Source organism: Euprymna scolopes, chromosome 19, assembly GCF_053919585.1.
Source record: "Euprymna scolopes isolate OS-2025 chromosome 19, ASM5391958v1, whole genome shotgun sequence".
Taxonomy (NCBI): domain Eukaryota; kingdom Metazoa; phylum Mollusca; class Cephalopoda; order Sepiida; family Sepiolidae; genus Euprymna; species Euprymna scolopes.
In genome coordinates, this window is record NC_136500.1 from 126791789 (window position 1) to 126805978 (window position 14190).

Sequence of the window (14190 nt, forward strand, 5' to 3'; positions counted from 1 at the left end):
TACTAGTTAAGTGATCTCATTGTTTTATTTTTTGTTTTCACGTATATCAGGCTGACACAAGGCTGTTGGCTCTGGAGGCTCTCCTTGGTGCATGAATTACATAACATTATGGTATGTTTATAATTCAGGAAAAGATAATTGTTGTATATTTTAATTTAATTTTTTTTGTTTGTTTTTCTGTTTTCTTATTTAAAAAATGCTGGAATTGGACGAGATGTGGCAAAGATGCTGTCGAAATGTGGTGCCAAAACCTATGCCCTCAGCAGGACTGAAGAACACCTGAAAACATTAGTAGCAGAGGTCAGATAATTTTTTTTTTTACATATTATATAAATAAATGAAAATAAATTAAAAAACATGCTTATCAGGTCCAGAAGCCACTCGACGTTAAAAGTTAATGAGATGGATGAATTGTTAGTTGAATGATGAATAATATTTTTTATTTTTTTTATTACATTTTCATCCCAAACAAGGCGCATTGCCACTTTGGTGTAGGGGGCTACTATGAGGGGCAACAGCTACTGGGATACTATGTAGGGAGTTGGGCAGCAAGATGTCAGTTCATTATTAAAGTTGTAGATGTTGCATGGATTTTATTCAATAAATATTTCTAATTCCATTTCCTTTTTCTCTCTCATATGAATTAAATAAATTTTAAGTATGTAATTAAATTCTAACTTGCAACGTCAATTTTTAGAATTAAATATTTAAACTTTATGAATGTAATACTTTTTTTATGTTAATATTACTAATTTTCATTCAATTTTTCATTCAACTGTTTTTATGTTAATATTACTAATTTTCAACTGTTTTTATGTTAATATTACTAATTTTCAACTGTTTTTATGTTAATATTACTAATTTTTAACTGTTTTTTATTATTTCGCTTCACATTTTTATCTTTATGAACATTCCTATCATAATTGGAATTATTTTTATTTTATTATCAGATATATGCATTGACATCTTTTAAATCTCTTAAAATTTTAATGCAAAATTCTATTTTAAAAATAGTTTTACCTTAAATTATGTCTTAATTTACATTTTTCTTTCTCTTGTTTAATTTTTTATGGTTTGTTTTTACTTATGATTTTTTTTTAAATTAAAATATATTAAATTATCAGTAACATTAAAAAATAATTAACTTTAAATTAAATTATGCCTTTTTTTTACATGAATGATTTTATGGTCGTAAACACTTAAAAGCATTAGACCATTTAATTTGACAAACTTCTAATTCTCAATCTTTATTAGTGGTGCCATATGAATTCAAAGACATTTTTTTGTTCAGATATTCAACTAATATTATGAAGTATTTATCTTAAAATCTCACAGATTATAATACACTAAAAAGGGACATTAATAGTTTATTGGAAATTGATATTATTTACCTAGGTTTAGGGTTCCAATATTGAATCAAAACTTCTTGCCAGCAAAAGTAGTTCAAAATGAGAGTCAGCCAACAAACCCAGTTATCTATTATAAAGTGAAGTCGTATTCCTATCTGTTTAATATATACAAAAGGTGCGCTCGATATAAATGCAGGTGTAATTCAGGGGTCGGTCATGAACCTTTATTATTCCTGATATTCATAAATGATCTCCCTGATAAAATAGTCTCTGAGATAGGTGTATTTACTGACGACACCACACTGTATAACAGCACGAGGAGAAAACAAATGAAGACATATCTAAGGCAATGGCGGCAACCCTAGTCTGTAATGGAATGGGGTCAGAAATGGATGGTAACATTCAACGCTGCCAAGACTAAGCTCGTTTCCTTTAATAATTACATGAAACCTTACCAACCACCAATAGCTATGTCTAAAGATAAATTAACTGAAAGTATTTCATTCAAACTCCTCAGCTTAATGTTCACGAGGAACATAAGTTGAAACAGATACATTGAGAGCATTGCCAAGGCCGCTGTGAAGAAGGTGGGCTCTCTCTACCATGCTAGAAAGTTACTTACGCCAGAAAGTATCCTATACCTCTACAAGGCGACCATTCGCCCATGTATGGAGTATTGTTGTCGCATTTGAGCTGTTGCATCTGCTACTAGTCTCTCACTTCTGGACAAAGTTCAAAAGAAAGTCGCCAACCTGGCATGTCCTGAACTGTTATCTAATCTTAAACCTCTGTCTCATCGATGAAATGTTACATCCCTCTGCCTGTTTTACAAGTATTTTAATGGTGAATGCTCTGACGAACTACAAGCCCTTGTACCCCCTTGAGGTAAATACCCCTGACAAACAACAAAGTCCCACCCCTACACAGTAGAGATCCCTAGATGTAAGAAAGCCTTCTACTTTAATAGTTTCTTCCCCGGAACTGCTAGACTTTGGAATTCCCTTCCGGGTTCCTGCTTCCCCAACTGTACTGACATGCAGAAGTTCAAGTGTAATGTAAACAGACATCTTGCTGCTCAACTCCCTACATAGTATCCCTGCAACTTATTTCCCTGATAGTAGCCCCCTCCATCAAAGTGGCACTGTGCTTTGTTTGGGGTGAAAATGTTATAAAAAAATAAAAAATATTATTCATCATTCAACCAACAATTCATCCATCTCATTAACTTTTAATATCGAGTGGCTTCTGGACCTGATAGCATGTTTTTCTTTTATTTATTTTTATTTATTTATATAATATGTTAAAAATGTGCTTAAAAAAAAGTTAAATAATCTCAACGAGAAAACTTATCATACTTGCTAATGTCATATCTCTCTATATATAAAAGGCACTTTGTATATATGGGTCCTGGATATGACCTTAAATTATATCCGATGGTGAGGTCCCAGCTTGCAGACTTTGGGGAGTATGGAGCCACCCTTTAATTGCCATTGCTCCCAGGTCCACTCTGACCCGGAGTTGTAGTACCTGTTAGGGTTCCAACTATAGGTTAAATAGAAACTGACTTGAAAAAAACAAATATACTCTATTAAAAAAATTTTTCAAAATCAATGGATTCGGCATTAAATAACCTGAAAAGGGTTGATATGCCGTAAAACAAAAACATCCAACTTGTATGTGTAAACTTGTTCCCTATAGACTCTGAAACAGCTGAACCGTTTTTTCTTTGTTTTTTTTATTTTCACTTAAATGTATTATTTTAGAAGTTCTACAGAATCTGCTCTGCTGGGCCTCAACTTCAGTATTCAATATGGTATCACTTCAATAACCAACATGGTCACAGAAAAGAACATAGAAAATCTTGTAGTCTATTTTTGTTCCATTGAATAAATTTACTTTCTTTTGTGTGTGTATTTTTTTTTTTTTTGTCCTGAAACATGTTCTTTTATTACAGTGCCCTGAAATTCATGCCGTTGTGTGTGATTTGAGTGATTGGGACAAAACTTGTTCCACAGTTACCTCCCTTGGACCCATTGATCTTCTAGTCAATAACGCTGGCATTGGTATCCTGAATTCGTTTTTAGAAGCTAAGAAAGAAGACTTTGAGCAGTAAGTTTAGTTATTAGTTTTTCAATTATTTGGTTTCCACAGTTATTTTTCTTTCTTTTTTTTAAGAACTTCTATTTTTAGACAGGAGAATTATTACAGCCCATTTTCCTTAAATTGCTTATTTTCAAGCTCATTCATTGGTTAGAGGTGTCCATATTTAACAGTCTTCCATCATGTTCATTAGTTCTTCTGATGACATCATCATAACTGGTCCACATATACATAATTTCTGGCCTTCCTTTTTTTTTAAATTTTTTGATTTCCACATTATTAGTTAGCATACACATTTATTGTTTGGGCTCAAATCAAGTTATTAAGTTAGATTTATGTCCAAGGAACCTATATCTAAAATTTCAATTGTTTATACCCAAAATTGGTGGAGGAGTTTGGTAGAGTTCTCAAAGGTCAAATCGTTAAACTTTGACCCCCTTAACAGCCAAATTTCTGGCCGAAAATGGATTACAAAGATTTTCCCAAATCTCCATACCCTGTATATTAAATATTGAGTCTGTAAACTGAAAATTGACAGTTATTGTGTAGGGAAATGTACATACACACTTTCACTTTTATAGATATATAGATAATCATTGCAAAGTTTTTTCAGTCTTGTTTTAATTAAAAATTATTGAAATTAAGTAGGGCTTTTTTTAATAAAAATTATTGAAAACACTTTTTGTGCTATATTTTTTAAAGAATAATTATTGAAAACACCTTTTAAAATCTTTTAAAACTATAGTTTGTGTGTTTGCTATTATATTGTATTTGCCTCATAACTAAAGACGTCTTAATACATAATGTGTATTTGAATAATTTTGACTTTCAACCTTTCAGGACATTCAGTGTCAATTTGAATGCAGTAGTGAATGTATCACAGGCAAGTCAACTTTGATATTTCTGTGAATCTTCAAGAAAAAAACTTAATTTTCTCAAGGTTATTTTAACTCTTTTTGTTTATAAGCAAACTAAAAAAGTCATTTATTTTCTTTTTGGTTAACAACACATTGCATCAATTTCTTTTTAGAAAAAAATGAAAAATAAACACATTTATTCACCATTGTCACTAGTTTTGTATTATTAGAGTGGGCTATTGTTCAGGAGAGTTGGAGAAATGTCTGAAATTATAAAGCTTTCTGAAACAAAAAAAAATGTCTGCATTTCATAAATAAAAGCCTGTTAGTAAAACTCTGAGAAAGCAAGTTAATATGTTTAATTGCTATGTATGTATGTATGTATATTATTATTATTATTATTATTATTATAATATATATTATTATTATTGTAATATATATATATATACTATTATTATTATAATATACATATTATTATTATTATTATAATATATATATATATTATTATTATTATTATTATAATATATATATATATATATTATTATAATAATATATATATATATTATTATTATAATAATATATATATATATTATTATAATATATAATATATATATATTATAATAATATATATATATTATTACAATATTAATAATATATATTATAATAATAATATATATATATATTATTATAATATTAATAATATATATATATTATAATAATAATATGTATATATATATATATATATATTATAATATTAATAATATATATATTATAATAATAATATATATATTATTATAATATTAATAATATATATATTATAATAATAATATATATATTATTATAATATTAATAATATATATATATTATAATAATAATATATATATATATTATAATAATATGTATATATATATATATATATATTATAATAATAATATGTATATATATATATTATTATAATAATAATTATATATATATATATTATTATAATAATAATTATATATATATATATATATATATATATATATAATGATTATGTAATTTATATGACTAAAAAAAACAAAATATTCCAATTGTTGCATCTTTAAGTAAGTAGTTTGTATGGACTCTGTTTTGGTCAGGGAGACTTTTTTTTTTTACATGGAGGTCACCACTTATCAAGGCCCAGAAGCCACTCTGGGATAAGGGTTAATGCGTGTATAGTAATCAATGGGATAGTAATCGTTAGTAATGGAGATTTGATAAAGTGTCTTACTTAAGGGGGGCGGTTCATCAGGAATTTGTTTATATTAGACTTAAAGACATCCCAGTTGTAGTCAGGTGGATTTTCCTGTGTTAAGTGGCATAAGCCATTGAAAAATATATTCAAATGCATTTAGGTGATCCTCAATGATCATTGCTGTCTTCATTGTCGATTTTGGGGTTCTTGCTCATCAGATCAGACCCCTATTTTTTTTTGCAAAATTAATCATTCCCCTTTTTCCATTTGCAAGTCAGCCAATGAAAAGGAAGCGTGTATTCAAAAATTAATAATAAAATTGCTATGTTCTTATCGAGTCGATTCATTTATTGGATCATTTAATCTAATCAAATTATTTTTTTTAAAATCATATGGGACTCATAGATTTAAACTTAAAGTAAAACTATAACAACGCAATCATAAATAACAGATGGAGTTTTAAATTACTGAAGTTAAAATACATAACCAAAACTTTCAGATGCCATGCTGGTTATAATTGTGGTCATATATTTCAACTGATTTTAAACGCTTCCTTGCTCGGCTAGTTGTAATAACTTGCAAATATCATAGTCGAAATTCTGCTGGGTCTCCCTGCTGTTGGCGGCCATTTACTTTTTTTTTTTTACTCCATGCCTAAAGAAACTTCAGCCATATATATATATATATATATATATATATATATATATATATATATATATATATATATATATATTAATTCTTATTATGAATATTTCATCTAATCTTATATGTATTATAATACATACTTAGATAATTGCCACTTATATACTACTAGAAAATAAATGTAAACCTAAAATATTTTGTGACTTCATCACCACCAGAACACAAGATTTTATGTTATTGACATAAATACACCTGTTTGTGTTGGCAAAAGTGTGTTCATTTTTATGGTGCTTATTGCGATCAATAAATCTTTTGTTTAAGCCAAGATATGTTCATCTAAACCGCAAGAACTTTCTTGTCAACCTAAATAATTTTCATGTGCATAATATATACTTAGATGATTGGCATCAATAAACATGACCAATTTAAAAAGAAAATGTTCTCTTTAGCAGTTTCTCTTAGTTTTTAAAAATTTATCACACATTTTTTTTTCATTTTGGATATTTTTTCTTGATGAAATAATTCTATTCACTGAAAATTGTTTCAAAATTTGTGCACTTCAGGTGGTTGTGAAAAGAATGATTGCAGATTCACGCAGAGGGTCTATCGTGAATGTCTCCAGCCAAGCGTCTATTATTGGACTGAAAAATCATGCTGCTTATTGTAGCAGCAAAGGCGCCCTTGATGCACTCACCAGAGTTATGGCCTTGGAACTAGGACCTTTTGGGGTGCGTGTGACCAGCATATATTTCATTAAAACTTTTCAAATTTTGAAATAATCTCTTTTCAAAGGAAAGCATTTCAGTTGTCAACTTTGAACTTTAAAGCGTGTAAAATTTTAAGGGGGATGTTGTAGTTTGCTTGGAATTATTTGAAGATTATGACAATCAAGTCTTGTAGGAAAAAAAAAAAAAAAGAATACAGGGTGACCAAAAAAAACGGGCCCCAACTCTAATTAGGCCTCGTTTCTTAGTGTTTTGTCCGAATGAAATGAAACTTTGGTCATAACTAGTTTATTATATTCAAAACATCACATCAAAACACTAGGGTCTTTGGCCTTTGTTTTCTCCATTGACTGTAAAATGCTCAGAAAAACAATTGAATGTCCACTGTTTTTTTTTTGGGGGGGGGTCACCCTGTATGTGCAAATTTTTTTCTTCTCCTGGAGATGAGTTATACCTCAAAGATTGAAGAACTTAACACCACATTACCGTCCTGGTGCGATACATCATGTTGATAAATATTTTATAATGGAAAAACTCAATCATGTTCTGCAAAGCTAAACAAAATTTTTGTTTCTGTATAAAACAAGCAAACCAAACACCATGAATAAATATTTAAAGATATAAAGAACTTGAAGTATAAAAACGTTTTACAAAAATGACTGAATTCAGCATTAAAGAACTGGAAAAGGGTTGGTATGACATAAAACAACCAAACCAGAATTCCGTCTTTTTTGCGTCACTTATATTGAAATAGATGGAGATCTAAACTGGCAGCATCCGAGGCTCTTCAGATAATGGTCACTGAACAACGTGGTATCTAGCATTCAAGTGATTCCTAGATGCAGGTTCTTGTTGCTGAATAAGAGATCATTTGAATCTAAATATCACAATGCAACTTGACGGCAATAAATAAACGAGCAAGGCGGTATTAGTCAACATCCGTGCATAATGCAGCCAAAGAAACAGAACACATGTCCTCGCATTCATTTGGTCCTTCGAGATGAACAGGGGTCAAGTATTCAAACGGTGACCACTACTATGGTAACTATCTTGTTAGCTACAACTATCGAAGAAGAATACTCGTTTCAGCACAAGTCAAATTAATTTCCGAACAGAACAGTTTTGCATCACTTTTAAGTTCCATTACGAAATTTAAAATAACAGAATATACTAAACTTTATGTTTGGAATCCTTGTTGTAATTTTGATCAAGATCCATTAGATGATTTTGATTCTAGAAAATGTCTCAACCTAATTAGAGTTGAGGCCCGTTTTTTTTGGTGGGGGGGGGTCACCCTGTATATATATATAATGTGTATGTGTTTATAATAGATGTGTGCTTATAATGCTAATGTAAAGTAAACCCAATTAGTGCAATATGAAAAGAATAAAGCAGCAGAAAGTGCTTCTTCATGTTTTGAATTATTTAATTTATATTTCAACGTTATAACTTTATTTACAAAATGTTTCAAAGTAACAGTCGTCAATCATGATCTTTTTTTTTTATGCCCCAATAAGACTTCACTTATATTTTGAATTTTTTGGTTTAGATTCGTGTGAATTGTGTCAACCCAACTGTGGTATTGACAGAGATGGGCTTGACCTGCTGGAGTGATCCAGCCAAATCTGAAGCCATGCTCAATCGAATTCCATTGAAAAAATTCGCTGGTAAGTTAAAAGATTTTAGCTTTTTTCATTGTCCCCCACCCCCAAGGATTTTTCTATATTTTTGTTTGAAATTGCATTTTCATTGCTGAATGGGCAGATACTTTTATATGCATCCAGGCACCTCCAACAGAACTTTGATTATCGGCTGTCACACTTAAAATATTTTTGTTGATCTGTTATGCTTAACTAGCTAACAGTGCATAATAGTCAACCACCTCAGCAGAAATAACCTTCTTAGTGACATGCAATATGGTTTCCGTTCTGCTAGATCTACAGCAGATGTGCTAACGGTTATATCTCATAAGATTAGTGAATCTCTCGACAAAGGCTTCCTTTCTAGGGCAATTGCTCTTGACATATCAAAGGCCTTCGATAAGGTATGGCACAAGGTCTACTTCACGAGATTTCCAGCTACGGTATAACTGGAAACGTTTTCTCAATTATTAAATCATTTCTCTCTGATAGGCTCATAAGAGTAGTGGTTGATGGGCAGAAATCAGAGGCCCACAGTATTAATGCTGGAGTCCCTCAGGGGTCCATCCTGGGCCGAACTCTTTTCCTGATCTGCATCAATGATCTCCCAAAACACATACTTAAATCATTTGTGACATTTATGCTGATGACACGACCATCTATGGCAACACATCAAAGGCCGTAAATGACAAAGTTCTCTCTGATTCTCTCTCCTCTGATCTTGAGCGCATGGTACAGTGGGGGAAGAGGTGGCTGGTTACTTTTAAAGCATCCAAAACCAAGCTTCTATCTTTACATCATCAACGCTCTGAACCCCATCTGGCATCAATTGAAATGGATGGCTCTCGTCTTGGGGAGGCTCCATGTTTTGACAAGCATCTGGGATTGACCTTTACTCTGAAATGGAACACGTGCATCAAGTCTGTTGCCAAGGTCGCTGGAAAAATGGTAGGATCCTTCTACCATTCCAGAAGATATCTCACTGCTGGTGCAATTCTCTATCTATATAAAAGCCAAGTACATCCAAGTACTGCTGCCATATCCGGGCAGTAGCTGCTAAAAACAGCCTATCCTGCCTTGACAGAGTACAAAATAGTCTTTGTGTCTTAGTGGGGGGATGCCTTTTTCTCTTCTCTGCAACCTCTCTCTCACAGAAGAGACGTTGTGAGCCTGTCATTGTTTTATCATTATTTCCATGGAAAGTGCTCGTTTGAGCTCCAATCTCTGGTCCCCCCTCGCCAATCTTTCACAAAAAACACCCGTCTAGCTGAAACTACTGTCAATAATTTTCCCCACTCTTTATCTATGCCTAAATCAAAACGTAGATTCCATGAGCAAAGCTTCTTTCTTAGAAGTGCACGCCTGTGAAACTCTTTTCCGTTTGCCTGTTTCCCACCTGACTACAACTTGGATGTTTTCAAGTCCAACATCAATAAATTCCTGATAAACCGCCCCCTTAAGTAAGACATTTTATCAGATCTCCATTACTAATGATTACCGCGATATTGTCCCATTGATACATGCAATAACCCTTATCCCCCGAGTGGCTTCCGGGCCTTGATAAGTGGTGACTACCATGTAAAAAAAACATTGAATTTTCTCAAAATTTCCAATTCTGATGTAAAAAGAATGAGAAATGTTGATTAAAAATTATGTTTTCATAATATCCTCCTCCATCCCCCTGTTATTTGACATGAAAATAGTTTAACAATATGGTCAAGCTGAGATAAGTAGGTCCCGCAGACGAGCCTCGTTCTGATATTCAGAAAATTTAGGTTAACAACTGGTGAAGCTACCGAAAAGTCACCCTTTTGAATAAAGAAGGATATAAACAATATTTTTAAAATTAATTTCTTAATTTTGCTTAAAAACAAAATGTCAACACATATAAAGAAAATATTTTAGAAAATAATTTCTTAATTTTAAATAAAAATTGATTGTAAAGAAATCTTTTTTTTTTTGTTTTAAATAATTATTGAAAAATATTGCAAAGTGTTTACATAGCTGGTTCTTTGGGATAATAGGGGCGCCTGAAACCTCTTTTCCAAAACGAAAACTGCTTTAGTGTTTTTACTATTTTAAAGCGTTTTTTTTTTAAGTTTGAAACACAAGTAGTGGCTAGTTAACTTAGAACAATAAGTACGCATGGAGGAAATTCTTCAGGGTTTAAATGTATTGTAATGCTTTTATGGTGGTCAAAAAAAGTTTTTCAGCTGCCATATTACTTCCCATTTACTTGCCTCCCCACGTGGGCAGAGTTAGACACAAGGTCGGTTTTTAATGTAGAGAAGCATTTATTACTAAAAAAACGAAATGGTGAAATATAAAAGCAAGTTAAGCTAAAAGTTAAAAAAAAAACATGTTTTATTTTTTTAATTCCAAGAATTAAAGAAAGAAAAAAATTCAAAGAAATGTTGAACGTTTATTGCTATAAATATAACGAAGCACCGGTGTCACATTTCATACAACCTAACTGTCAAGATTTTTCAGAACGAGGCTCGTCTGCTGGACCTACTTATCTCAGCTGCACCAACAATATTTATATGAATATTTAATTCAAGAAAATTTATGTCAAAACTTGTAAACGTTTCGGTTGCTGTAACTTTAAACTGTCTTCCTGTGTATCTTGTCAAACTCGGGAATCTTTTTACCAAACTCGAATCTTTCTTTGTTTTTAGTAGTGACATAATGAATAAAGTATCTAAGTACAATTCACTTCTAAGTGAAGCTTTTCTGGAGGTCCAAGGTTCAATCTTTAGTGCGGTGTGGGAAGTACAATGAATACAATTGAAAATTACGCAAGACTTCTACTTGGTCATCGCTGATAGATTAATAAATTTATAAGGTAATAATGTTTTTTATTATTGGTATTATTGACACTTGAAAACAACTATAAAAAATAATATTAAGGAAATTAAAATTTGTTATTCTCATTACAAAAATGCTAAATCTTTTGCACATACATACATCATCATTATTATTATATATGTATTATTATATATGTAATATATATACATATACACACATTGGTCTTTATTATGGAGAGTTATTAATTGTGCCTTTTTTTCCAGAGGTTGAAGATGTTGTCTACACCATTTTGTTTCTGCTGAGCAATAAATCCATGTCAACCACCGGTTCTGTTCATCCTGTTGATGGAGGCACCCTTTGTTGCTAATAAATCTTTGACTTGGATTCCATTTTTTTTTTCTCTGAACGATTCTACTAAGTCTTCTTTCCAGAAAATGTTCAAAAATTATGGTGCTAAAAATAAAAAATTGTGTTTATGCAAAACTTTGAAACAATATAAGTAAAAATTTTCTCCTCTGCGTGTTTTGTCATTTTTTGAAATTGGGAACTATTCCCAATATGTTATGCATTATTCTATTCTCATTGTGAACTATACATATATATATATATATATATATATATATATATATATATATATATATATATATATACATATATATATATATATATGAATAAATATATATTATTCCAAACAATTTAAAACAAAAAAACTCGGAATAACATTTTTGCATGGCTAATGACCCCCTCATTCTAAATCCGAAAGGTGAAAGAAAAACTCCTTTTAAGAAGTAAAATATTCAGAATTTTAGGTCCAATGGCTTAAATTTCAAAATGCGAAAACATTCAGTTAAACGTTCATAAAAGAAATTGGTCTTTTCGGTTGTACTGCATTTGCAGAAAGCTAAAATTCAGTTAAGGAAAAGTGCAAATGGATACATAACCAACAAACATATGCTTCCATTGTTGGCTTAGTAAGAAAAATGTTATTCTGGTTTGTTTGTTTTTTTTTGTTCCCCCCCCCAATTGTTTAATGTATATATATTTTTTAACTGTTTTTCTTACAATTTATGATATTCAATCATAAATTGTTTTTTTATCTAATGTATCAACCAGCAAATTTCTAGCTTTGCTGCAATCATAATTTGCTAATTGCTTACCGTCCTCTGATTAGAAGAATAGCAAGAGTGATACTATTCACATTCCCTAAAGTGTTAAGACACACAAAAAGAGTGGAAAAACTAAAATAAAAAGAGGAAATAAGTATAAGAAGCAAGGTTAGTAGAAAGACAATTGGGAGTAAGTGGTTCACTAAAGCACACAAAGATCATCTGAACTAGGATTGTTAATCAAGTTATGGTGGCCAAAAAAACGGACATAAAGGTCGAAATATTCAGAGGTAGTTCACAGAGAGTTTTAGTGGTGGCAATTAGTTTTGTGACAGTTTTACAACAATTTTTCAGTTAGAGATAGTCGATTGCAGGTTGCTGCTTGGATCAGATGAGAAAAGTTTAGGAGGCAGAGATGACCTGACATCAACCAAGGTGTGAACGTTAGCGGTAAGACGGTTAATCATGTCACACACATGCAAAGTACAACTGATATTTGCAGAATTTGTGTTGTGATTTTTTTTATGTTTGTGAGCCATTGCGGTTGCTCCTACTGCAGTGAGAGACGATGACATGGAAACGGTGTTGAGATTGGCGATTGTTGTGGGCGGGGGAACACATGGTTGCACACAGGCGATACTAAGAATATAATTAAGGATTACTTAAGATTTCTACCTGGTCATGGCTGACGAACTGAAAACAATGTAGCCTTGTAGAATAAATATAGATTGCAGTTTGAAATTCTGTACAGATTTCAAAGTTACACATAAACAGTCCGACAAGACACATCTGAAGAAGGCCGAAGGTGGCATCAGCCGAAACGTTGTGGGAAGAATATTCAAGATGAAAAGAGTATAAAAATCCATCAAAGATGTTTAGTTTTATTAAGATTATACAAATTAAAACAAAGGCCAACATATAAAAGCCACAGTCAGTTTATTATTTTGAAAATTTTAAAATAAAGCACCAGTTTCGATATTCAAGTAAAAAATAACAAAAGAAATGATCCTTCACTTTATGGCCATGAACTAAATTGACAATATTAATCCAAAAGAATTGATTGTTGAGTTTTATTGAACCACAAAAAGATGACTTTAAGGTGCAGCAATACAACTCTATAAGAGACTGTCGATTGATTATGTGTTAGTTTGAAATAACATTTTCATTGGTCTGTCAAACTTTAGTTTGAAATAACATTTTCTTCAGTCTGTAAAGCTTCAGCTTAAATAGCATTTTGTCATTTTATCAGCTTCAATTTAAAATAGTATTTTCATTGATCTGTGATGCTTCAGTTTCACATAGCATTATCGTCAGTTTGAAATAATGCTTTTTTTGTTCTGTTATGCGTGTTTGAAACAGCATTTTCTCCAGTTTGAAATAGCATTTTCGTTTCTAAACCTTGAATAAATGCATCTCAGATTCTCTATTCTTATATTATGATAGAGAATAAAGATGAACAGAAATCCAATTTCTCTTTACCCTTAAGAACTCGAAATAATCGTTGCATCAAATTTTCGACAAGCAAATTTGGCATTTTATGATTTTACTATAAGAGATTATCCTAGGATCCTTTTTCCCTGACGTAAAGTGAGCATAGGATTGAAAAGAATCTAGCGTCTGACATTAGTAACATCTTACTAATGTCTGTGTATGTATATTCATTACTGTACTCTCCATTGTAATAAACTTTTCTTTCTTCCTTTATACTGATGTAGCAGGTGTTCTTTCAGCTCAGTAACAAAGATAA

General features: G+C 31.2%; 1 protein-coding gene across 1 annotated transcript; it reads left to right on the forward strand.

Annotated features, from left to right (window-relative positions):
• The first annotated feature begins 225 nt into the window (after positions 1-225).
• Positions 226-11704, forward strand: LOC145240357 (L-xylulose reductase-like). Its single transcript, XM_080103937.1, has 6 exons — positions 226-300; positions 3304-3458; positions 4290-4332; positions 6728-6892; positions 8439-8556; positions 11601-11704. The coding sequence occupies exons 1-6, from the start codon at positions 226-228 to the stop codon at positions 11702-11704; spliced, it is 660 nt and encodes a 219-aa protein (XP_079960063.1).
• The last annotated feature ends 2486 nt before the right edge of the window (positions 11705-14190 follow it).